Source organism: Hibiscus syriacus, unplaced genomic scaffold (assembly GCF_006381635.1).
Source record: "Hibiscus syriacus cultivar Baekdansim isolate YM2019G1 unplaced genomic scaffold, ASM638163v2 tig00116996_pilon, whole genome shotgun sequence".
NCBI classification, from domain to species: domain Eukaryota; kingdom Viridiplantae; phylum Streptophyta; class Magnoliopsida; order Malvales; family Malvaceae; genus Hibiscus; species Hibiscus syriacus.
In genome coordinates, this window is record NW_024063512.1 from 2,184,433 (window position 1) to 2,207,556 (window position 23,124).

The window sequence follows — 23,124 nt, forward strand, 5'->3', positions numbered from 1 at the left end:
CCAATATGTTTCGTAACAGAAAATAATACCAAAATTTAAGCATGGTAGCCCGTGAACAACGGTGGCGTTGAAGGAGTTAAACTACAATTACAAAGTGTACAACTACTTTAAAGGATTTTTTATTTTTGTTAGATCTAGTAGATGATCGTGTAGTTACATGTAGGAGTGCTTTGAATTGGGTTGATATGTATTATTGATCGAACCTATACAAGCTGATTGAAAGAAGCTTTAAATGAATCTTGTAATCAAATACAGTTAATGTGGTTACAACACCTCAAAAATTTCAATGAAACCCAACACATTATATATATATATATATATATATATATATATATATATATATATATATATATATATATATATATATTTTTTTTTCTAGTTTGATTGTTATAATTTTTTTTAATTTGATCTTCAAATCATCTCTACTGCATTTAGTTATTTGTTAATATATAAAATAATTACAAGATAATATCTATTTATAATCATTCTTAATCATTGATAAAGACACCCTACAAATATAACTACTTGAATCCAAATCCTTTTGAGAAAACAACACTCTCGTTAACTAATTGAAGAGTCACCGCATTTGTAACAAGATTTAAAGACGGACTATACACATTTAGACAGATGGTTCTATCAAGCACGACTGCACATGGCACGACTGTACGGATAAGCATCATGATTAGAATACTATCAGGTTTTACATTTCTTTTTACCAATAAATTCGCTTTCGGAATAACCTTTGAACAAAGCCTTTATTAACCTAACCTGTCAAGGTTTCAATTTTCAAAACAGAGCAGTAAATGTACATCAAACCACTTCTTAAGGGGCCTCCGATGAATGAGTTAAGAGACGGAAAAATCTATTTATATTCAGTTTAGAAGCAGCTTTTAATGAAACATGACTCCTGACATTGATTAAAGCACAAATGTGTACATGGAACATAACATTTCATATAATTATACATCAAAATCAAAACACAAACAGATTCTTCTGTGATACTAGTTCAGAAAACATTACCAACTGAGGGTATTCTTGGACTGCTGCAGCTTTGCGTTGTAAGAACTTTCTATCTCCTCCTTGCAAGATTTTAGCAGAGGCTGTAAAAATGATGTTCTGAAAAACTTGACTGACTCTCCAAGTGAGGTTCCATCCCATTCTGCCATCAACCAAAGCCGACAATATCAGAAACAAAGAAAATACCGATTGCAGGTGGCATTAGTTTTAGCCAAGTTCTCGTTGTTCAACCATTACAGCAGCATATCCTAACACATAATTGATCAATCGCATCGGTTTCTGATCCCATATAACTCCTCAATCTTCTAATGCCTGACAATCAATCCTTATTATGTTTATGTCAAAGGGATCACAGAAGGAGAAAGGAAATCCAGAACAGTAATAATAAGTGCAACTTCTTCAGATTAACTTTTCCCGGTCTTTCATCTTCTATTCGCAGGCGACTAACTAAAAGTATAGGAACCTAACCAGCGCAAGAATAAACATACCATTCTTGGCATCTTGTCTTAGTCCTCCCCTGTTCAATTCTTCCAGAAGCTGCCACGTAAATATATCAAAAGAATTATAGACTGATCTCTCTACAAAGGGGCATGAGCTCATACAATGTACACGTGAGGAAGAACTGCATAGTTAGAATTCATAATTTTACAAATTTACAACGTTGAAATGCATTATAATTCTCTCTTGGTTGAAGTTCTAACAAACCATTGAACTTAGATTTGGAAATACACACCATAAAAAAATCCCACAGATAAATAAGAAATTGAAAGTTGATAGTACAAATACCTGGGATAGGGTTGGCACTGTAGTTGGATCAAACTCATCACAATTGTTTGGGTCAATAGGAACACAAACACGACCTAGAGGAAAAATAAAATTAAAAAGTGAACACATTTGGAGAATAATAATTTTTTGCTAGGGTATGCGACAATAAAGTTTCTTCCTTAAATATCCTGTGAATTAGAACAGGAAGATATTCCCTATCACGTGGTATTGATATGTATGCATGTATCCACACATACATGTTAAGAGAGCTGACTAGCAATTACGAAAGAAATCCAACTCCGAACATATTCAAGGTGTCACGGCATAAATACATCTACTGATCATATTTCTGGTTTTGAATGCGGTTACTGTTGTGCTTTAGCTTTTAGGTTTAAATGCCCAGATTCTTATAACATAATTCACATTCATAGTTTTAGGCACCCAGCTATGATTTCTGGCCAATCTTCAGATTCATAACAACTGATATAGAACAGACATTTCAATACTAACCTGTTTTTGGATGTACACAGAATGGTGCCTTCAGTAAATGGTTCATGTGCTTCGACACCTGATATACAAACAAGCAGTTGCCTATGACGGATCACACAGATATTCTTAAATATAGGAACTTCTTGATTTCAAAAATGCAATTTATATTTACTGGCTTATGAAATGGGGGTGGGAGTACTTCTAAGAAACCTATGTTTGTTGAAAGAGTATGAACCCAAAATAATAATGTTAATAATAATAAACAAAAACAATACAAAAAGTGTAATACTGTTGCAGCCCTCCATATCGAGCCTAGGGTATGTAAAGGAGAAGACGACCTCTTCAACACATCTCCGTAGTCCCCGTGTCTGGAAAGGTGAATCATGCAAAATAATTCAAAAGATTAAAATACAGTAACTCTGCCTCTCAGTGAAACAGACATCAGATGAAAATATTTGAAAAACGTATCTCTAATGCGTTAGAACTTGTCCAGGAAAACAATCAATTTGTAATGGATCTTCAACCTATGGGCCTACTAGTTGATCCAACTCATTTATTGCTGATAATAGATGATAAAATGAGAATGTTGAGGCTGTAGAATCTCATTTCTAACACAGTGGATTCAACCCCTTTATTGTAAATACTTTCACATGTCGTAGTCTCACCTTAGGATCTATGAAGCATTCTATCGCTGATATTGAGTCTCAAAATAGTATGGTCTGTTTGATGGCAATTATATCTTTTAAACATAGTAAACTTATCCCAACTTAGTATATTTTAGCATCACTGTCAGAGTAGTTAATTTAAAAACAAATTTAAATCTACAACTGTCAAAAGTGCATAAGTGCACGAATCACCTATTTAAATAGAGTGGTCTATGTCACTGTTTATGGGGGAAAAATGTAAAATAGAGGTTTCAACATCCCATTAGGTACTTAACATTGATATTGAGCATAATTCATACCTTTTGTTTACCTGATTGCAGGACAAATTTTAGTTGCTCCCACCTAACATGATTAATGTCATCTTTTGACATGGAAGCTCGCTTATTCTCTTGCCACCTTCCCCTCAGCTCAGAAGCAACAGCTTCAAAAATAGAATATACTTACATGAGCACCTTCTAAGATAAATGACAAAGCCAGCCATCAAAAAGTATAAATTTTACATGCATCGGGAATCATTTCTAGGATCTTCTCATATCTCTCCTGACAGGAAAGTAAATTTTGGTTTGGAAGCAGTTTGGCCTCAAAAAATCCCTCCAGAACTTCAGTATAGGATCTCCTGCTAAAACAGAATATGCCTTAGTGAAGGAGATTGTAAGTCCAGAATAAGGAAATTGAAGACAATAAAATATCACTTAAGCCAAGAAAGGATGAAGAACAGGACCTGGTAAAGATACCTTTCTGTGACTATTTTCATTGCCCTGAAAAGGTACAAAGTTAATGACTTCTTGGTATTTAGGGGGGGGGGAAGAAAGCCAAATCCAGTGGTATTTCACAGCACTCATTAACCACCTTGTGTACACGGAAATAATCAGTAATAGCTGCCCTCTGTTCATTAGTCAGCCTGTAGAAGTTAAGGAATAATACAGGTGAGGAATAACAGAAATAATATTTTTATGTAATAATACAGGTAAGGAATAACAGAAATAATATGAAGATTTGAACTGTTTAATACATTACCTTCTGGCTTTTCCATCGCAAACCCAGCAGTGCACACCATATCGACCACTATATACCCAGAGAATGTGATTAAAGCCAAAGTCATCTAAATTATTAGAACTTTGAAGTTAAATGATGATGTAAGAAAAAGATATGCACACATTATGTACACTCAAGAAACCAAATGTTCCAATGTAGTAATTCAAAATTTACGTAGGACCGCTTAAGAGCTCAAAGTTCCAATTAGAATACTTTGTGATCTAGGCCAGTTTAGTAAGCCAGCGAAGGTTTCAGAGTGATTTTTAAAAAAAACATAGTTATCCACTTTTTACCTCTGAGAGCAGTATCAATCACTTTAATTGCAATTGTCATTAGGGGCCAGCATTCCAAGAAAACATCAGCTCCCGTGCAGCAATATCTAACATCATCATAATCTGTTATATCCTGAGAAAAGAATAAAGCATAAATCCAACAAGTAAAATAACGCGGACGTTACATGGACTATGTTTAAAAAGTTGGCTAAGATGCTCGGTTTTCTATAATTCCAGTAGCTTACAACATCAAAAACCAATTCTCTCTCAACTGGAGTGAAAACATTGTCACCACTTTGAGCATAAGCATGCCGCTTAGCAGGCTGCATTACAGACAAGTCGTCATTAACAACCAATAAATCAGCAAACATTAATAACTAATAAAACAACTAAATCGCCAGCTTTAACTCAGAGCTCACTGAGAGACGATTCATACACTGCACATAAGAAGAAATTGAATGAAATCTTACATCAACGCTATAGACAGGCCCAATATCTATCTTGAATGGACATTTCTCTTTGATGGAATTTTCCATTTCTGTAACACTGTTGAAAGACTGGAATCGGATATAAACGTTATTTTCTAGCGTGAAAGAAAATTCCCTTCTTCCAAAGTAGGACTTGTCGCAAGCAGGATGCTTGCCATCTGCGGATACCGCAATCACAATATACATCAATACATTGAGGAAACACGAAAGCATATGAAAAAGCGCGTGCATGAAAGGCCATATACACGAAAAGGAAGAAGAGATTTGGTTTACCCCGTAAGACATCCACTTAATCAAATCGGCATGAGGAAATAACTTTGCTGTCATTAAATTCGTTTCAGATTTCAATCAAAAGTATTAGAATAAAAGAAAATTCCATATTTAAACAATATGGTGAAAATCTGTAAGAGAAAAATAAAAATTCTGATCATAGTAGATTCTGATATAGTTAGTGTCGAATCCATCAGGGACAACATTTGCTGTTCAGCTCCATCAATCACCATGTCGGCTCTTCCGTTTTCAGCTTCTTCCTTCGTCATCTTTGCTTCAAAATGAGCACTAAATTTTCGTTGAATAGAAGAATCTGGGAGCAGCGAGTTCACAGGAAGAAAGTAGGATGGCGGGAGGGATTAGGGCAAATAAAAATCATTGGCAGGAAACTTTAGGCCTGAAAACTTGGCCCAATAACAATAAAAAATGTAAACTACATATTTAATCACTTATTTATTGCTTCCATTCCGTTTCAATAACTTATCTTTTAAAAAAAACTTACATAAAATTATATTTTGATTCGGTTTTAATCACTTAACGACATGTTAAAAATTAATATGACAATAACATATTATAAGATAATGTTATATTATTATTGAAAAAATAAAAAAAAATTACTGCATTAATACTATTTATTTTTTAACAGTCAAGGATAGAAACAAAACAAAAAAAAACATTAAATGCGATTTTAAAAAATTAATAATTAAATAATTAAAAAAGATCCACATATAGATAGACTACTAAATACACGTTACCCTAAAAAAATCAGTGTTTTGAAAATCGGATCGGATCGGTCGGTTCAACGAGGAATCGTTGTCTAGTCCGGTTCAATCTACACCGGTTGAACCGCTATTAGTGAATCGGCAGAAACCGTTGAACCGTTCGAACCGAATCGGCTGAAAACCTGGAAAAACCGTCAATTTTGTTTTTTAAACAAAAAAAATTAAACCAAACGACGTCGTTTGTTAAACGAGCCAAGTTGAACTCGAGTATTGCTGAGCTCAACTCGAACTTGAAAACTTTAAAAAGTAAGCTCAACTCGACTCAAACTCACGAGCTAAAAATTATCAAGTTCAACTCGAACTCGAAATATAATATTGAAACTTGAACTCGAAAAGGCTTGAACTAAATAAAAATTAGAAGCTCGATTGAAGCCTAAAATTCGAGCTTGATTGAAGTAAAAGAATAGTTCACTCAATGCTCACCTAAAGGCTCTATGATTTTGAATGTCAAATTACCTCTATTATTTATAAAAGTTAGTTGGGATGCTCTTCTATGTTTCTTAGTCATGTGAGATTGTTTTTGTTCTCATATTTTCTCTTTAGACTTCTGGGATGCTCTTCTATGTTTCTTAGCCACGTGTGATTGTTTTTAAAAAAAAATTAAACCAAACAATATCATTTTGTTATGATTTTTTTAGCCCCAAATTTATTTTTTAATTATAGTTATATAATTATATTTATTATTTAATATGTTTTACCTTAAATATTATGTTGTAGTTAATTTGAATCATTTTGTTTTCACTTGATTTTATGGTTTTTAATTTATATATGTTATGACTTGCTTTGAATATGACTTGTGATATAAAAAATTATTTTTTATTAAATAATTTTGATATTTTTATTAAATTTTTTAAATAATTATAACGTCGTTCGATTCTTTCAATCGATCGAACCAATTCGATCGATTGAACCAATAAAACGATAACATGACCGATTTACTAACCAGTCCGGTTCTGAAAACAATGAAAAAAACCACAAGCTTTACTAACGCAGTCGTTTGACTTTCAGTACGTCCGTCCAAAAAATCCTTGGACCCATGCAAAATCAAAACTCCTGCTGCTAAGTGAATCATTAATCAGTGGTAATCACCATGGAAAGTACGAATAAACAATAATAGCCAAAAAATCCTTGGACCCATGCAAAATCAAAACTCCTGCTGCCAAGTGCTAATCATTAATTATCACAGGCGATGAGATGAGGAAGAAGCAATCTGGACCTGGCGATGGCGTTTCATTTCGGATCTTTCTAGGGCTCTCCGGTAACCTAACCCGCACCTGCTAACACCCAGTGTCGGCTTTCTGACCGGTTTTTTCCCTTCTCTTCCACGGCCTACGGTTTCTGCTGAGGTTACCTCGATGGTGACCAATAATTATATCACCATGAGCGGGAACGGTTTCAGTAAGATGGAAGGAGAGTTCATCAAGAGGCACCACAAATTCGAGGTTAATGAAAATCAGTGCAGCTCTTCGCTCGTTAAGCACATCAAAGTTTCTGTTCACCTCGTATGATTTTATATTTCTTTTTCTTTTCTTTTTTTGTTAAAGAAAATCAGGCTAATGGAATCGATTAGGTTTCTATTGGGTGCTCGATCCATACACAGATCCGGTAATGTTTTTGGCTGAATATAGTAAAGTTCGGTTTTAGACGCCTATTTGAAATAATTAGCTTAATTTTCAGGAGACTGTTTATTGTCGGGATTTTTCCCTTTAAACTTCTTTTTTCTCATTGCATTTGGATTCAATATATGAGGAGTTTGATTTTAAGTAAGGATTTATTAGAGTTTCGAATTTTTTACTGAAAATTTAAGCTAGAGTATTGGTTCGTTGAATTGTTATGTGATATTAAACATTTCTCAAGCTATGGACATTCGAAATAAACCTTGAGCTAGATGAAGCGTGTATTCTTTTTAGAGTTGCTATGTAGAACATTGACGACTTTATATTAGAATGAGTTTAATTTGATATCCCATACCCAATCTAAATATCGTGTATTCCGGTTTTAGCTCGCTTTCGGATTATTTTACTATTGGTTTTTGATCAATCAGGTTTGGTCATTAGTAAGGAGGTTTGATCAACCGCAGAAATACAAATCATTTGTTAGTAGGTGTGTTGTGCAGGGGGACCTTCGGATTGGTAGTGTTCGAGAAGTCAATGTTAAGTCAGGTTTGCCAGGGACAACTAGCACTGAAAGGTTAGAATATCTGGATGACGATGAGCATATTTTGAGTATGAAAATCGTTGGAGGAGATCACAGGTTGAAGGTATGAATTATCTACTTGGTTGAATTAGTTACACACCAGCACACCACACACGTAATTGTAAATGCATCTGTTGAATTCCAATAATTTTTTTTTTGTTTTCCAACCTTTATATTGACTGAAATATAGATATTCATCTAAAAGTAACTTTCTCCCCTCTTATTATATGCTGTGATAATTTCAGTCTGATTATTTAATGCATAAATCACTTGAAAATGTAATAAGGATTTGGATATGATCCCCTGCAATATGCGAGGTGGAGCATTGAATATGGTAACTTTTGTTACCAGTCATCGGATAAAGACTCTGTGACTTCAGTATGAATTGTCAAAATCATTGTTTAAATGGTCAGATTCATTGAGCATTTTAGAAGAATTTTTGTGTGTTTGAGATGGATCATAACCTTACAAAACTGGAAATTAGAGTTGTAAACTAAAACTGGAAGATATATATATATCCCTACAATTTGACTGGTGAAATATCTTTCTGCTGAATTTGACCAGTGGAATGAATGTGCTCTGTAACTTCCCTCTGTCTATGTTGTCTTTTCATCTATCCCGACTGTTTATGTTTGGTTAAACTACCTTGTCGATTCTATTTTGGCCAGTTAACAACAACAAAAAAATTGTCAATTAAGGTGCTAAAATCTCAACGGAGATGGTGACGTGCTTTGGTATAATGACAATTTTTGCCATCAAACTTATACATTATATCAATTTGGTTGTAATTCAAAGTTATTCAAAAATTTAACTCTTAATGTTTAAAAACCCTATCAATTTGGTCCTATTTTTTCCCTTTCCTTAAAATTTCAATTTCTTTTTTCATCAGCTTTTTAAATATATTAATTTTGGGTATGTTGATTTGGTGAGTTTTACCTTTTTTTAATTCTTATTCCTAAGCTTTTCATCAATCCCATTGTATTGATGTAGTAATTTTGCATATATTTTTTTCAATCTTTGAAGTTAAACACCTGATTATGGATAATCCTTTTGAGAGAATCGGGTGGATTTAAAGTTTCAATCATTTTTCGATGAGGAAAGGAAGAAAAAAGATACAGGTGTTGGAAAAAGACCATCGGGAAAATTTGCGGCAGAGATCAGTTTTCCATGGGAAAAAAAAAACAGAGTTTGGCTAGGGACCTTCAATTCAGCCGAAGAAACCACTCGAGCCTATGATGTGGCTGCGCTTTCCCTCAGTGGAAACAAAGCGAAGCAAAGTTCCCTTTGATTTCCCACTTTTTCATAACCGGAACAATTTAGGCTTCATTGACGGATGCTTAATTTGTGAGGACATATCAATTTAACCCGTTAAAAATTGCAAATTGCGTTTTCATTTGACCCTGATAATTATGAGAATGTGGTACCACAAAGATCATTTTTCAGTATGCCATTCATCTCCTTTATAGCTAACTTTCCACCTTTGCACCCAAGCCCTTCCAGGTTTATCCAAGAACTCAATTCTATACAAATCATTAGTCATTTATCTTGACAGCAGCACCGGTTTGGCTCGAGTTCAACCTCGGTTGTTTTGGGGTCACGGGTGGGGGTTTGAAATGGGATTCAATGGGCTTGGGATTCCAAAGAAAAGGAGAGTTAAGATGAGAAAGATAAAGGAAAGGGAAAGAGCTACTGTGAAGTAGTTGGTGAGCAGGATAAAGGCATGTTTTGGGATGTTAAAGTTCTTTCAACATTTTCACAAATGAAGAAACAAAAATGTATGATGGTGTTGAAGAATTCCCTTTCCTATTTTTGGGTAAGTTTTTCTAAGTGCCAAATCTTGATAGAGTTTTAACCCATTGTCATCTTTCATATTTAGCAAAGTTTTGCAGTGGTTTATTAGGATGATGATGTGTTTAAGTGCTAAACTAATAGAATTTTAATATTGAGGATTAAATTTATTGAATTAGTTCAATCGGGATCAAATTGATAGAATGTAAAAGTTTTGGACTAAAAAACTGTTATTATATTAGGTTATGTCACCGAATAGAATGAAAATGTAACGTAAGTGCCTTAATTGACAATTTTTTTTATTTTTGTTTTTTGTTTTGTGGCCAAAATAGAATTGACCCATGGTTTAGTGACTAAAAGGTAACTTATGCTTTATGTTTTCTTGTTTATGGCACCTGAACCCCTTCTTTTTACGGCTGCCTATAGTTTTTTTTTCTGGATGTCGAATATCTCTAGTTAATACACATAAACGGTTAAGCTATGCTGTTTATCATATCTTTGAAGATGTGCTAGATTTCTGTTCTGTGATATATTGTTCTGCCTCCTTTTGCTTTTCACATTTGAATTTATGAGAATTATATTGTTCCAATTCTGCATCAGCGTCCCTTAATAGTGCAATCCTGTACATGGATATAATCTGGTTTGATGAACTGCAAAATTGCCTGTATGCTGTGCAAATTGGCAGAACTACTCATCCATTGTTACTGTCCATCCTGAGGTCATTGATGGCAGACCAGGAACATTGGTGATTGAGTCTTTTGTGGTGGATGTACCGGATGGAAACACCAAAGATGAAACATGTTACTTCGTTAAGGCACTGATCAAGTGCAATCTCAAGTCATTGGCCGTTCAGGATCGTACTGAACTGATCGAAAGAATGTGAATAATCTGGGTCCCTCATAGCAGAAATAAGGTACCTCTTTGTGAGTGATAAGTGACGAACTTATATTATTAGAATAGAAGCTGAGTCGATAATTCGAGCCAACTTCCGTTTGAGTCAACTTCTATTTCCTTATACTTTATGCATTATCTTTAGGTGTGTTGTGTCGATAATAGCAGACATTTAAGCTCCATCCTCGGCCTACAACAGGTTTCCAAAATGAAGAAACAAATCAGAAATTTCCGTGTCTTAATTCTGTGTTTAATAATGTGGTGTTTGGTATTGGAATCTGTTGTATATATCTCTGTACGATAGGAAGTTTATATTCATATTATTAGTTTTGCACGTATAAACCATTTAGTGTTTGGTGGATATATCGTATGTTGGTACATGATCTTAATTTACTCATCTTCCAAGTTATTTATATTGTAAATTGGAAGCGATAACTCTAGTATATCATCCCCCCCAAAAAAAAAAAATTTGGAGATTTTATTAAGGACCTATGATTCTTCAATGGATTATATAACAAATTATTCCTAATTATAAGTACCACGTCAAAAAGAAAAATCTTAAAATTTGAAAAATGAAACTATATAAATTTTATTAAATATATTTTTAAGGAGAGAATAATAATATCATATTATTCATCACCAAAGGATTTCAAGTTATATACAACTGATAAGCATTTCAAGTTTAAATACAGCCAAGCCAAAAAACAGAAGAAGCATCACTTGATTAAAAAACGTTATGATACCTTCAAAATTTAATAAAAAACTTGCGAAAGCTCTTCACGAGCCCTCCCACATACTCTTTACTCTGGCGACTCTCATCTTCCACTCCTCAGCGATGATAGCTATGGTGATGGTGGTGTTCGTCGTCATGGTCATGTTCGTGTTCGTGGTTATAGTGACGAGGCTTCATAAAGTCTACATGCTCCTTCAACTTGGCGCCATTATTGAAAAACCTGACCCGTCTCTCTTGCATTTGGGGATCAAAACCACGTAACCTGATCAGTGACAAAACCAATTCTCTCCTCGGACAATACCATATCGTTGCCATAAGAAATATAGCGCTTGCGCTGGGACCGTGGGTTCGAAGGCCTAAACCTTTTGTGTGAATGACAGTCGTGTTTATGACGGAACGGAACCAGCGGATGCCTAGGAAAGTGACCGTTTATGGGACGGAAACTGGTCATTGTCAGTGGAAAAGAATCCAAGTCGGAGTCGGAGTCGGGTTTTTCGCTAGGGAGATCGATGACGCTTGTGGTTGTATGGTCGGGTCCGGGTAAATCGGTAACGGTTTCTTCGGGGATGACGGTCCGTTCCGGTACATTAAGGCGGGCGTGAGTAACGGTCAAGGAAAGAAAAGTAACAGTGATCAAAACAGCGAGTCGAGTCATTTTTTAATGGAAGATACAACAAAAAAAAACGGTATTTAGTTAGCGAATTAACGTTAAGAAATTAGGATTTTAATGTGAAGAGTAGGCGTTGGTGGTGCGTTTTGGACAGTGAGAAGAGGTAATGGCGGAAGCGGGTAACGGGGTTGACCAAACAAGTGGTTTTATATTGAAGAAAGGAGAATGATCAAAACCTTGTTAAATCTTACATTTAGGATATTCACGTTGAATGTTTGAAACAGTCGCATGCCAGAAATTAATGTTTTTTTACTATAATTTCTGCCCGAACATAATCAAATAACACATTAATTATACGATATTGATACGATAGTCTATAATATTAACATAATAATTTACAATATTGACATAACGACTCATAATTATTGATGATATAATAGATAGATATAAAGATATAAAGATAGATAGATAGATAGATAGATAGATAGATACATAGATACATAGATAGATAGATAGATAGATAGATAAAATGATTTTTTTATCGCTTTCGAATGTCAAATTACTTTTTAACAAATATAAAGATTTATTTAATTTTGGATAAACTATACGGTAACCACTCAACTATTACCCCTTTATTTTGACCATCGGTGATTCGATTTCATCAATCAGGCTATCAAACTATTTAAATGCTTCAATCAAGCCACTTTCTATTAACATCTAATAAAGTAGGTGACATGACAGTTAAAACATTTTGGTATAATTATATATTTGACCTTTTTACTTATATATTTGATCTTTTTACTTATATATTCTATCAATTTGGCCCTAAATTTAATAAATTAAAATAAATTTAACACTAGAACCAAATGATGTCATATTTCATTGATGATAGATGTCATGACACGTGTTATCATTCGATTGGATGATTAATTATTTTAATTTATTTTTATTTTTATTTGGAATGTTGCATGCAGGTGCTGTCACGTTGTTGCCAACTGGACGTTGTGTCAACTGGGGTAGTTATGGTTGTTCTATGTGTCGCAACCGCTTTTTGGATGAGCCCGAAATTTGGCTTCGACTTGAATGAAATGTGTTAGAGTCACCACCGATCATTTAAAAATATTTAGGTAGATCGGATACCATCTTACTTGATTTGCGTTTTTACCAGAAATATGTCGGGCTCGGGAGTCGGTTACAGTCAAGGAAGGATTAGCACCCTTGAACTGCCCTTTCGGTACCATTTAATTTATCGGTTGTCTTAATTGCAAAAATTGAAATTGAAATTTAAAAATTCGATCATAATTATTTACCTTTTGATCAATTAAAATTATCCCTAAAAATCATAAATAAAGTTGCAAAATAAAACATAAAAAAACAAAGAGTTAGTATTAAGATCGAAATAAATAAAAAATAAACATGGATCAAAATACAATAAATACAGGAGCCTGAATTGTAATAAAATATAATTATATGGATTAAAATGCAAAAATTATATAAGATAATAGCTAAAATGAAAATAAACAAAGATAAAAAAAATAAGAAAAACCATACCAAATCAGAAATAAATAGTTACTAAAATAAATAGACATAAAATAAGTGCCAACATTAGAATAAACAAAACAGAAAATATAACAAGTTAGTGACTAAATTAAAACTAATGAAATTAAAGTACCAAAAATGAAATAATAAAATAGAATTTTAGGGACTGAAATGTAAAGCACGACAATATTTGATGGGGTTTAACGTAATTTGTACGCATATATTTGGGGGTCATTATGCAAAATACGGTAGGAATTGAGAGTACTTGAATGGGAATTGAGAGTACTTGAATGCGAATCACCCAACCCTTTAAGCGACCAAAGTAAAAGATAACCAAAATATAGGGACCCTAAGTTTGATTAAACCAAAATATAAAGTAAAACACTCCTTTTCATTTCCAGAATGCGTGAAACCCACAAAGCATATCCCTCCATTTTCTTTTATTCTTTCTTTCCAAGAGCCCAAACTTCTTCCCCTATCTCTAACTCTGCTCGACATATCAAATCCCAATTTCTTCATCTCCCTCAAGCAACGCCGCTCATCTCCTCAAATACTCCAAACGTCGGCCACCGCGATCGGAGGCTATTCACGCTCTCAACTCCGAACGAAGACAACACCACCCCAACAAATACCATGGCATCTAAGTAATTATAAATCCCTAACTCATATACATTTTTTTTTGAAACCGTGAAAAAATTGTATATAAACCACGAACAAAAATTATACTAACTGTTTTTTAGTTTCAATCTAAGAATTAAACAAATAAACTTAAAACTAAGATACAAATTGAAATACCTTAGGATTCAATTCTATTTTGATTGCTGAAAATTTCCTTTTTTCGTATTTTATTTTTGATCCTTTTTTCTTCTGAAAAACAAAAGGAATCTGGCCCCCTCTTATTACATTTTCATTCGGCTTTTTATAGTCATTTTCTTACATAGCTTTTACATAAAAAAATAGCAATTTGCAATGTGATCGTACTTTGGATAATATCTCACATGCATATGTAGGTATTGGTAGGAAACAAGCATTAATGCTCTGGCGCAGCGGCACTTTGAATGCAAGTTGTTCAAGCTTAGATGAGCTGGGTCACTGGGATGAGGACAAAAATCTGGGGTCTACAGCTGCCCCTCTTTGCATATTCTTGTGTTAACAAGAATAGGGAAAAGACGAAAAAGACAATCAATTTTTGTCCGGTCTTTTTTTTGTTTTGAAACTTGATACAATTGTTGGGAAGTAACTATAATTGGGCTTCAGGCTGAGCCTGGAATTGGGTCTTGGTCTTCTTCTCGATTAAAGACATCAGCTTGAAAATTCTTCTAGAATGTAGTTCCTCGTTGCTACCATGTGATTGATATGCCCCTGAGCTGAATGAAATCACACTCGAAGGTCTTTAATGACAGATAACCCTTCTCGCCTTGAGCTATGCTGTAAATTTGATGTGTCTTTGAGCTGAGTGTAATCGAACTCGAAGGTCTTTGTTGACAGATAACCCTTATAGCTTTGAGTTATGCTATAATTGATATACCTTTGAGCTGAGTGTAGACGAACTCGAAGGTCTTTTGTCGGCAGATAACCCTTCTTTCCTTGAGCTATACTGCAAATGATGTGCCTTTGAGCTGAGTGAAATCGAACTCGAAGGTGTTTTTGACAGATAACCCTTCTAGCCTTGAGTTATGCTATAAATGATGTGCATTTGAGCTGAGTGTAATCGAACTCGAAGGTCTTTGTTGACAGATAACCCTTCTAGCCTTGAGTTATGCTGTAAATGATATGCCCTCGAAGCTAAGTGTAATCGAACTCGAAGGTCTTTGGTTGACAGATAGCCCTTCTTGACTTAAGCTATGCTGCAAATGAAGTGCCTTTGAGCTTAGTGTAATCGAACTCGAAGGTCTTTGGCATATACTCCTTCTTTGAGTTAGAAATCCTTCGTCGTGAAGTTGAAATCCAATATAGAGATGGATGCTGCTTGTGTGTACGATTCCCTTCGTCGTGAAGTTGAAACCGTGGTTGCGTGGGCACGATATCCTCTATTGTGGAGTTGAAATCGTGGATCCGTTGGTACGATATCTCCTTCATGGAGTTGAAATAGTGGATGTGTGTAGCCAATATCCTTCGTTGTGAAGTTGAAATCGTGGATGACCCCTTCGTCGTGAAGTTGAAATCCAAGCTTGTGCTGTTGTGGGTGGACACGATTCCCTTAATCGTGAAGTTGAAACCGTGGATGGCCCATTCGTTTTGAAGTTTAGCTTCGAGTTAGATATCCTTCGTTGTGAAGTTGAAATCTACTCTCGAGAAAATTGTGAGTTCAATATCCTTCGCTGTGAAGTTGAAATTGACTCTGAATGAAATTGAAAAGTCGGTTGTTGACATACGCTCATTCGCTGTGAAGTGAGTGTCCACCATCAATTTCTGAATGTGCTTTTGAATCGAGTATCTTTCTTCTTGAAGTGAAACTTGACCCTAAAGCTGCAAAAATATGTAAAAAAATGATGAATGTGATGATCTTAAGTATGTCTAAGATGCATGCAACATGAATAGTTTTATCTCCTCGTGCTTTGTCTGCTTGTTCCTACATGTGGAGGAAATGCCTTCAGAAGATCTGATCGTTTGCATCAGGATGTTGAATCCCCAATTATGCCACAATATTCAATGTTGAATCTCAAAGATGCCCTTTATTGCTTCAACATTGATTTTAAACATGAGCTTTACGTCAGGAGAACCACATGTCAAACACCAAGATCCACTGTAGAGAGATTTTTTTATTTGAAAAGTGTTTTTTTCTTCTTCTTATTTCAAAAGTCTGAAAAATATCAATTAGAAGAATTTTGAAAAATGTTTAATCAAATTTTTTTGAAAATATTGCCTCTTTCTCGGTTTCATAATTGAGACGAATCATAAAACTAGAGTTCATTGGACATCAAAGAATTAATTACACTATTAATCCTTCAATAAATTAGTTATTGACAAGTGTCAAGATCAAAGCTATATTTGGGAAATGGTTAGTAAGGAAAGGATAAAAAAGTCTCAGGTTATTGTGTTTGGTCAATGGTTTGGCCTTCTTATTTCTTTGATGTTCACTGATCTGATGGGGTAGCTTGTATGCTCCTTACTGGAAGTGTTTCGACTCCTAGCCTTCATGGTCATGCGGATTGTGTGATGCCTTATCAAGGAATTTGTGTGATCGCCTCAGCTGCACTATTTTATATTCGAGTCGCCTTTTCAGGTTTTCAACTCGAATCCTCATTTGGTTTCAAGACGTCATTTAGAATTTACGTCTTGAACACCCTTTTGTTATTTTCTCTATCATGCATTAAAGATTTTAGAAAACTTTTTGCGAATAAAAATTAATCCTGATGGGCAGGATGAAATCTGAAGACATTCTCTTCTGTTCAGAAATTCATGTATGATTAGAAAGGACTTTCAAGGCATGTAATGTAGGCCATGGTTCATGGTTATGAAGAAAAATGATAAATAGGCCCAAACAAGTATTTCTGGGTATTGAACCAAGAATCAATTCATTCTGATGCTTTCAATCATGTATGTTCAATTGAATATGCTCGTATGTGTCTCTCTCTTGATGCTCTATGATCTTCAAGTGAAGTGATTTGGAATAATTGTGTTTGATCAATCTCATAGTTTGAAGCTTGATATGTCATTTGAGTCGATTATCGTCAATTTTTTCTTTTTTCGATTGGATCTTCGCACTTGGCATTTGGTTCTCCTTTTGATATCTTCTTTGATTTATGTCCTTGCCCCCAGTATGGGGGGTGATCATTGGTTAGGGTTGAATCAGAAGAAAAATATTATAGGCTCAAAAGGGGACAACAAGGGATATATATAGATATATATATATATATATATATATATATATATATATATATATATATACATATATGGATAAATGAAACAAAGCCGTTCATCATCTCATACACAAAATTCCTCGAAGAGGTATCCCCAGGGGATAGATTTTCAGGATTAATTTCTATTCACATGAAAAAAATGTAATTAATGCATGATAGAATTATTTTGAAGTAATTCTCCTTTTCTGCTCCACATTGTCTATTCCGGTATGAAGGTACCTGTTCAAGTGAACATTCAACGTCTGAGGTTTATTGGTAAAAATGATGTTACATCTAAAAGGATGATGATGTGACTTTATTGACTCAAAGGTATCGATATGACTCTCCATGAATTATTCTAGGTAAATAATCGAGGGATTTTGTTTGTTTGTTTTTTAACAGGATATAGAAATGTCTGATCTTGCCATATGTCAAAAATTCTATAATTCTTGAAGAATTAAAAGAATAATTAATTCATTTAATATCGAAGAAACTATAGATTAAAATTGCTCAATTATTTCACCTTAGAAGGTAGCATAAATTCAGTCGTTTAGAGATTAAACAAATATGAAAGATCAAAAACGAGTTCAAACAAAACAATGCTCTCAGTGCAAAATGGTAGATGCAATGTCACTTTCTTCGATTATCTATGCCCTGAATCCATCAGGTTTTGGATCTTCCGCTTCAGTGCCTTGCCGTTCTCAGAGGAATGTCTAGAGCTTCTATGTGATATTGGCACGATATCACATAATAACCCTTGGGATATGAGGACTCTTTTCTTAGATCATCTTTGGTAGGCTTAGCCATACAATCAGCTGATCAGGCTCCCACTGTAATGATTTCAGTTTAATTGATAAAATCTTTCTTCCATGTAGTGTCACGTGATTAAGAACACTGCATCGAATCCTCCAGAAGAAATTTATGTTATGAAATACTTAAAATAAAATGTAGATGTAAAAATGCATGACATGCTCGACGCATTGATCCGAAAACATGCATGTTATTATAAATAATCCTTATTAGGGACAAAAGTGTTTTATCTTTTAAGAGACAAAAATATATTGACAGCTTCTGACATGTTGACTAGTCTTCTACCTTCATCTGTCACCGGTTGAATAACCTGTCGAATCGCTCCGGCTTCTCTGGATGAACCGTGCAAATGTTGAGTTGCTTTTTGTACTGGTCCAAGAAGTCTCGAATGACTACATCTCTGGCATTTGTCTTTTGTTGAACCTGCTCCCAACGAATATGTCATTGGAGCCCTCAATTGATACGACTTATGTGAAGTTCATTTGTCTGTTTCTTGAATTCGTCAGCAATGGTCTCCAATTTCAGCTATCGTTTTGCCATTGTTGTCTTTAAAAGACTCCCAAGATCTGTAACCTTCATCTTGCCCCTGTAACTTCCAGTCGGTTCTTCAAATAGACTTTCATTGTGCTTGATGTAGACCCGATTCATTCTGTCATTTATAATGCAGCAGAGTGATATATTCTTCACTTGTGGGCATCACGTCTTCTGGATTGAATGTGGCACATAGTCGCCTTGTAGACTGTCCTCTACATTTTCATCTCTTGTATTACAACCACTTTGTCCATTAATGCAAACTATTTACGTTTAACGAACATGTTTTTGTGGATCAACACCTCTTTTAAATGATGCAAATGATGAAAATAAAATAAAAGAACAAAATAAAAGAGTTAGTGAGGTAAAGAATAATCAAAACAATAATGAAAATAAAGTCCTACCCCACATGATATCTACCCCACATGCTTATTATTACCTGGACATGATCTCTATCCCGTATGCTAATTTCAAACAAATCCTAACGTATATTTGTCTAGTTCGCATGCTTTGAAAAGAAAGTAAAATAGGAAAGAAAGTAGCCTAGGGTTTGGAATGAGGTTTTGGGGTAGACTTTAATTCTCCATAGTCTCCCGGTTTAGGTTCTAAAAAAGGTACTCGAGTTCTCATTTCCGATGCCCCCTTGGGCCTGCCAGACCCTTAGTCCTAAGCCCATTACAAGCTCATGTGGATTAAGTTACACTCGAGAGGAAACATTCCCTTATGCCCGCACGGAGAATAAATTCTCACAAAGGTGTCGCTTTCACCCCCACTTCAAAGGGTTCGGAGCTCGGGTATAGAGCCTTAGATGGAAAAAGTTAAAGATCTGAAATCACTGAAAACGTTAGTACAACTATTTATTTGAAAAATAATCAAAAATAAATAATTGGAATCAAATAAATAAATTAAAATTTAAACTTGAAATTTTCGCTCAAAAAGACAACTGAAAATTAATTCTGGCATGACTCACTTACTTCCCCATCGGAGTCGCCAAGCTGTCGCAACCGCCTTTCGGGTGGGCCCGGAATTTGGCTTCGACTTGAATGAAATGTGTTGGAGTCATCACCGATCATTTAAAAATATTTAGGTTGATCGGATACCATCTTACTTGATCTGCGTTTTTACCAGAAATATGTCGGGCTCGGGAGTCGGTTACAGTCAAGGAAGGATTAGCACCCTTGAATTGCCCTTTCGGTACCATTTAATTTATCGGTTATCTTAATTGTGAAAATTGAAATTTAAAAATTCGATCATAATTATTTACCTTTTGATAAATTAAAATTATCCCTAAAAATCATAAATAAAGTTGCAAAATAAAACATACAAAAACAAAGAGTTAGTATTAAGATCGAAATAAATAAAAAATAAACATGGATCAAAATACAATAAATACACGAGCCTGGATTGTAATAAAATATAATTATATGGATTAAAATGAAAAAATATATAAGATAATAGCTAAAATGAAAATAAACAAAGATAAAAAAAATAAGAAAAACAGTATCAAATCAAAATAAATAGTTACTAAAATAAAATAGACATAAAATAAAGTGCCAAAATTAGAAATAAACAAAACAGAAAATATAACATGTTAGTGACTAAATTAAAACTAATGAAATTAAAGTACCAAAAATGAAATAAATAAAATATAGAATTTTAGGGACTGAAATGTAAAAGCACAGCAACATTTGATGGGGTTTAACACAATTTGTACGTATATATTTGGGGGTTATTATGCAAAATACGGCAGGAATTGAGAGTACTTGAATGTGAATCACCCAACCCTTTAAGCAACCAAAGTAAAAGATAACCAAAATATAGGGACCCTAAGTTAGGTTAAACTAAAATATAAAGTAAAACACTCCTTTTCATTTCCAGAATGCGTGAAACCCACAAAGCATATCCCTCCATTTTCTTTTATTCTTTCTTTCCAGGAACCCAAACTTCTTCCCCCCCATCTCTAACTCTGCTCGACATATCAGATCCCAATTTCTTCATCTCCTTCAAGCAACGCCGCTCATCTCCTCAAATACTCCAAACGTCGGCCACCGCGATCGGAGGCTATTCACACTCTCAACTCCGAACGAAGACAACACCACCCCAACAAATACCATGGCATCTAGGTAATTATAAATCCCTAACTCATATACATTTTTTTTGAAACCGTGAAAATATTGTATATAAACCACGAACAAAAATTATACTAACTGGTTTTTTAGTTTCAATCTAAGAATTAAACAAATAAACTTAAAACTAAGATACAAATTGAAATACCTCGGGATTCAATTCTGTTTTGATTGCTGAAAATTTCCTTTTTTCGTATTTTATTTTTGATCCTTTTTTCCTTCTGAAAAACGAAAGGAACCGACCCCCCTCTTCTTACATTTTCATTCGGCTTTTTATAGCCATTTTCTTACATAGCTTTTACATAAAAAAAATAGCAATTTGCAATGTGATCATACTTTGGATAATATCTCTCACATGCATCTGTAGGCATTGATAGGAAACAAGCATTAAGACTCTGGGGCAGCGGCACTTTGAATGCAAGTTGTTCAAGCTTAGATGAGTTGGGTTACTGGGATGATGACAAAAATCTGGGGTCTACACTATGCTAACCAATTCTGTTTAAGGTTGATTGTGAATTTGAGTCCAGTTTTTCAAATTGGATTAAACTATTAGTGTTAATCCGTTAAAAACCATGATTATATAAAGGACTTATTGGTTAGGGTTGAATCATCTTAAAGCCTACAAACATTTTTTTTACAAATTTCAATAAATTTAATAGATTTATTTTTATCAATAAGAGGATGACACGTGTTACCTTTGATGGAAGAAAATAAATCAACGCACAAATAAGGGCAATAGGAATCAAATCAAGGACCCCTTAGGTGAAGAAGCAAGTGCCAAACCATTAAACCAAGATTACCATTTATTATAATATCGAGAACAAATAATATATATATATATATATATATCCTGTATCTTAATATATAAATACTTTACTTAAATTCATACTATACTATTTTGTATATCTTAACTTTTAAAATTTTATTTTATTTTTCTCTTAATTTATTAAAAAATTTATTTTTTTATTTAATATAAAATTTATACTTTATTCTTATTTTCACCTAAAAATATATTTAAGATTATTCAAATGAAATAACAATGATGTTGTCCAACTTGAACCATAGACTTTTAACTTAAAAAAATATTTTATTCTTGTCTTAATTTTAAAAAAATATTTTTAAAATATCTTAACTTAAAATATATCTTTAAGTGAAGGTAGAAATAAATTTAATCATTCAATCGACTTATGACACCTGTCACCAATGACATATTGCACCATCTGATTTAAAGGTTAGATTTATTTTAATTTATTAAAATTAGGATTAAATTAACAGAATATATAAGTAACAAAGATCAAATGTGTAATTATACTAAAAATTTTAAACAGTCACGTCATCTTCTCCATTAAATTTTAACAGTGGGTGAATAGATTGAAGCATTTAAATAGTTGAATAGTTTGATTGACGAAATGGAAACATCGATGGTCAAAATTAATGAAGGTAATAGTCGAGTGGTCATCTGTGTAGTTTATCCTTAATTTTTTATAATAAAAATTAGGGTAAACTATATGTTTAATACCTCAATTATCACTTTTTTTCCATTTTGCTCACTCAACTATTTTTTAAAAAATATATCTAATGTTACACTTTGGTTTAATTTTTGTCACCCACCGTTAAAATTAACAGAACTGTTGATGTGACGTTTTTTCAACAATGAGGTAGCATTATCTTATGGTGACATGTTAGCATCACCGTTAATTTTTTAACAGCGAGTGACAAAATGAAATCAAAATTAAACATTAGATATAATTTTGAAAATAATAATTGAATGATCAAAATTGAACAAAAGTGATAGTTGAGGTATTATCGTTTACCCTAAAAATTATTTTGATTTTAAGATATAAAAATATTTGAATATTTTAAAAATAAATATAAAAACATTAAAATAAAAAATAATTTAAAAAATAAAAATAATAAAAATATGAAAATTATTATTATTATTATATATATATATAATAAATTATAAATTATTAAAAGTTTCACACTTTAGAACAAAAGAGGAAACTTCCTGGCTAGGGTTGTAAATGAGACGAGACATATCGCAAACTACTCAAGATCGACTCAGTCAAGACTCGATCAACATTCAAATCGAATGAACTCGACTCGAGCTCAACTTGAATTCTTAACGAGCTAAAACGAGCTACTTAATACTCGACTCAAAAAGCTCGCGAGAGACTCGAAAAAAATGTTATATTATAATTATAGATATTTTAAAATTACATTATTAAAAATATATTAAAAATACATTATTGATAATTATAATTTTTAAAAATAT

At 33.6% G+C, this 23,124-nt stretch overlaps 3 protein-coding genes across 5 annotated transcripts; 1 reads left to right on the forward strand and 2 right to left on the reverse strand.

Moving 5' to 3' along the window:
* Positions 1 to 910: 910 nt before the first annotated feature.
* LOC120193692 (DNA primase small subunit-like) lies at positions 911 to 4,957 on the reverse strand. 2 transcript variants are annotated; one of them, XM_039196128.1, is made up of 13 exons: positions 4,714 to 4,957; positions 4,489 to 4,566; positions 4,265 to 4,376; positions 3,954 to 4,038; positions 3,786 to 3,837; positions 3,633 to 3,694; positions 3,437 to 3,552; positions 3,236 to 3,357; positions 2,547 to 2,639; positions 2,293 to 2,350; positions 1,804 to 1,877; positions 1,506 to 1,554; positions 911 to 1,159 (listed from the first exon to the last, which is right to left on the reverse strand). In XM_039196128.1, exons 1-13 carry the CDS (start codon positions 4,942 to 4,944, stop codon positions 1,017 to 1,019), a joined length of 1,275 nt encoding a protein of 424 aa, XP_039052059.1. In that variant the 5' UTR covers positions 4,945 to 4,957; the 3' UTR covers positions 911 to 1,016. The 2 variants fall into 2 exon arrangements, with proteins under 2 accessions (XP_039052059.1, XP_039052060.1); XM_039196129.1 differs by having other exon boundaries at positions 2,571 to 2,639; positions 4,714 to 4,954.
* A 1,953-nt stretch (positions 4,958 to 6,910) lies between these two features.
* Positions 6,911 to 11,071, forward strand: LOC120193466 (abscisic acid receptor PYL8-like). 2 transcript variants are annotated; one of them, XM_039195952.1, is made up of 4 exons: positions 6,911 to 7,285; positions 7,828 to 8,043; positions 10,453 to 10,690; positions 10,827 to 11,071. In XM_039195952.1, the coding sequence occupies exons 1-3, from the start codon at positions 7,139 to 7,141 to the stop codon at positions 10,648 to 10,650; spliced, it is 561 nt and encodes a 186-aa protein (XP_039051883.1). In that variant the 5' UTR covers positions 6,911 to 7,138; the 3' UTR covers positions 10,651 to 10,690; positions 10,827 to 11,071. The 2 variants fall into 2 exon arrangements, with proteins under 2 accessions (XP_039051883.1, XP_039051882.1); XM_039195951.1 differs by having other exon boundaries at positions 10,453 to 10,680.
* LOC120193609 lies at positions 10,831 to 12,046 on the reverse strand. The gene is made up of 2 exons (XM_039196067.1): positions 11,654 to 12,046; positions 10,831 to 10,848 (listed from the first exon to the last, which is right to left on the reverse strand). The coding sequence occupies exons 1-2, from the start codon at positions 12,044 to 12,046 to the stop codon at positions 10,831 to 10,833; spliced, it is 411 nt and encodes a 136-aa protein (XP_039051998.1).
* Positions 12,047 to 23,124: the final 11,078 nt, after the last annotated feature.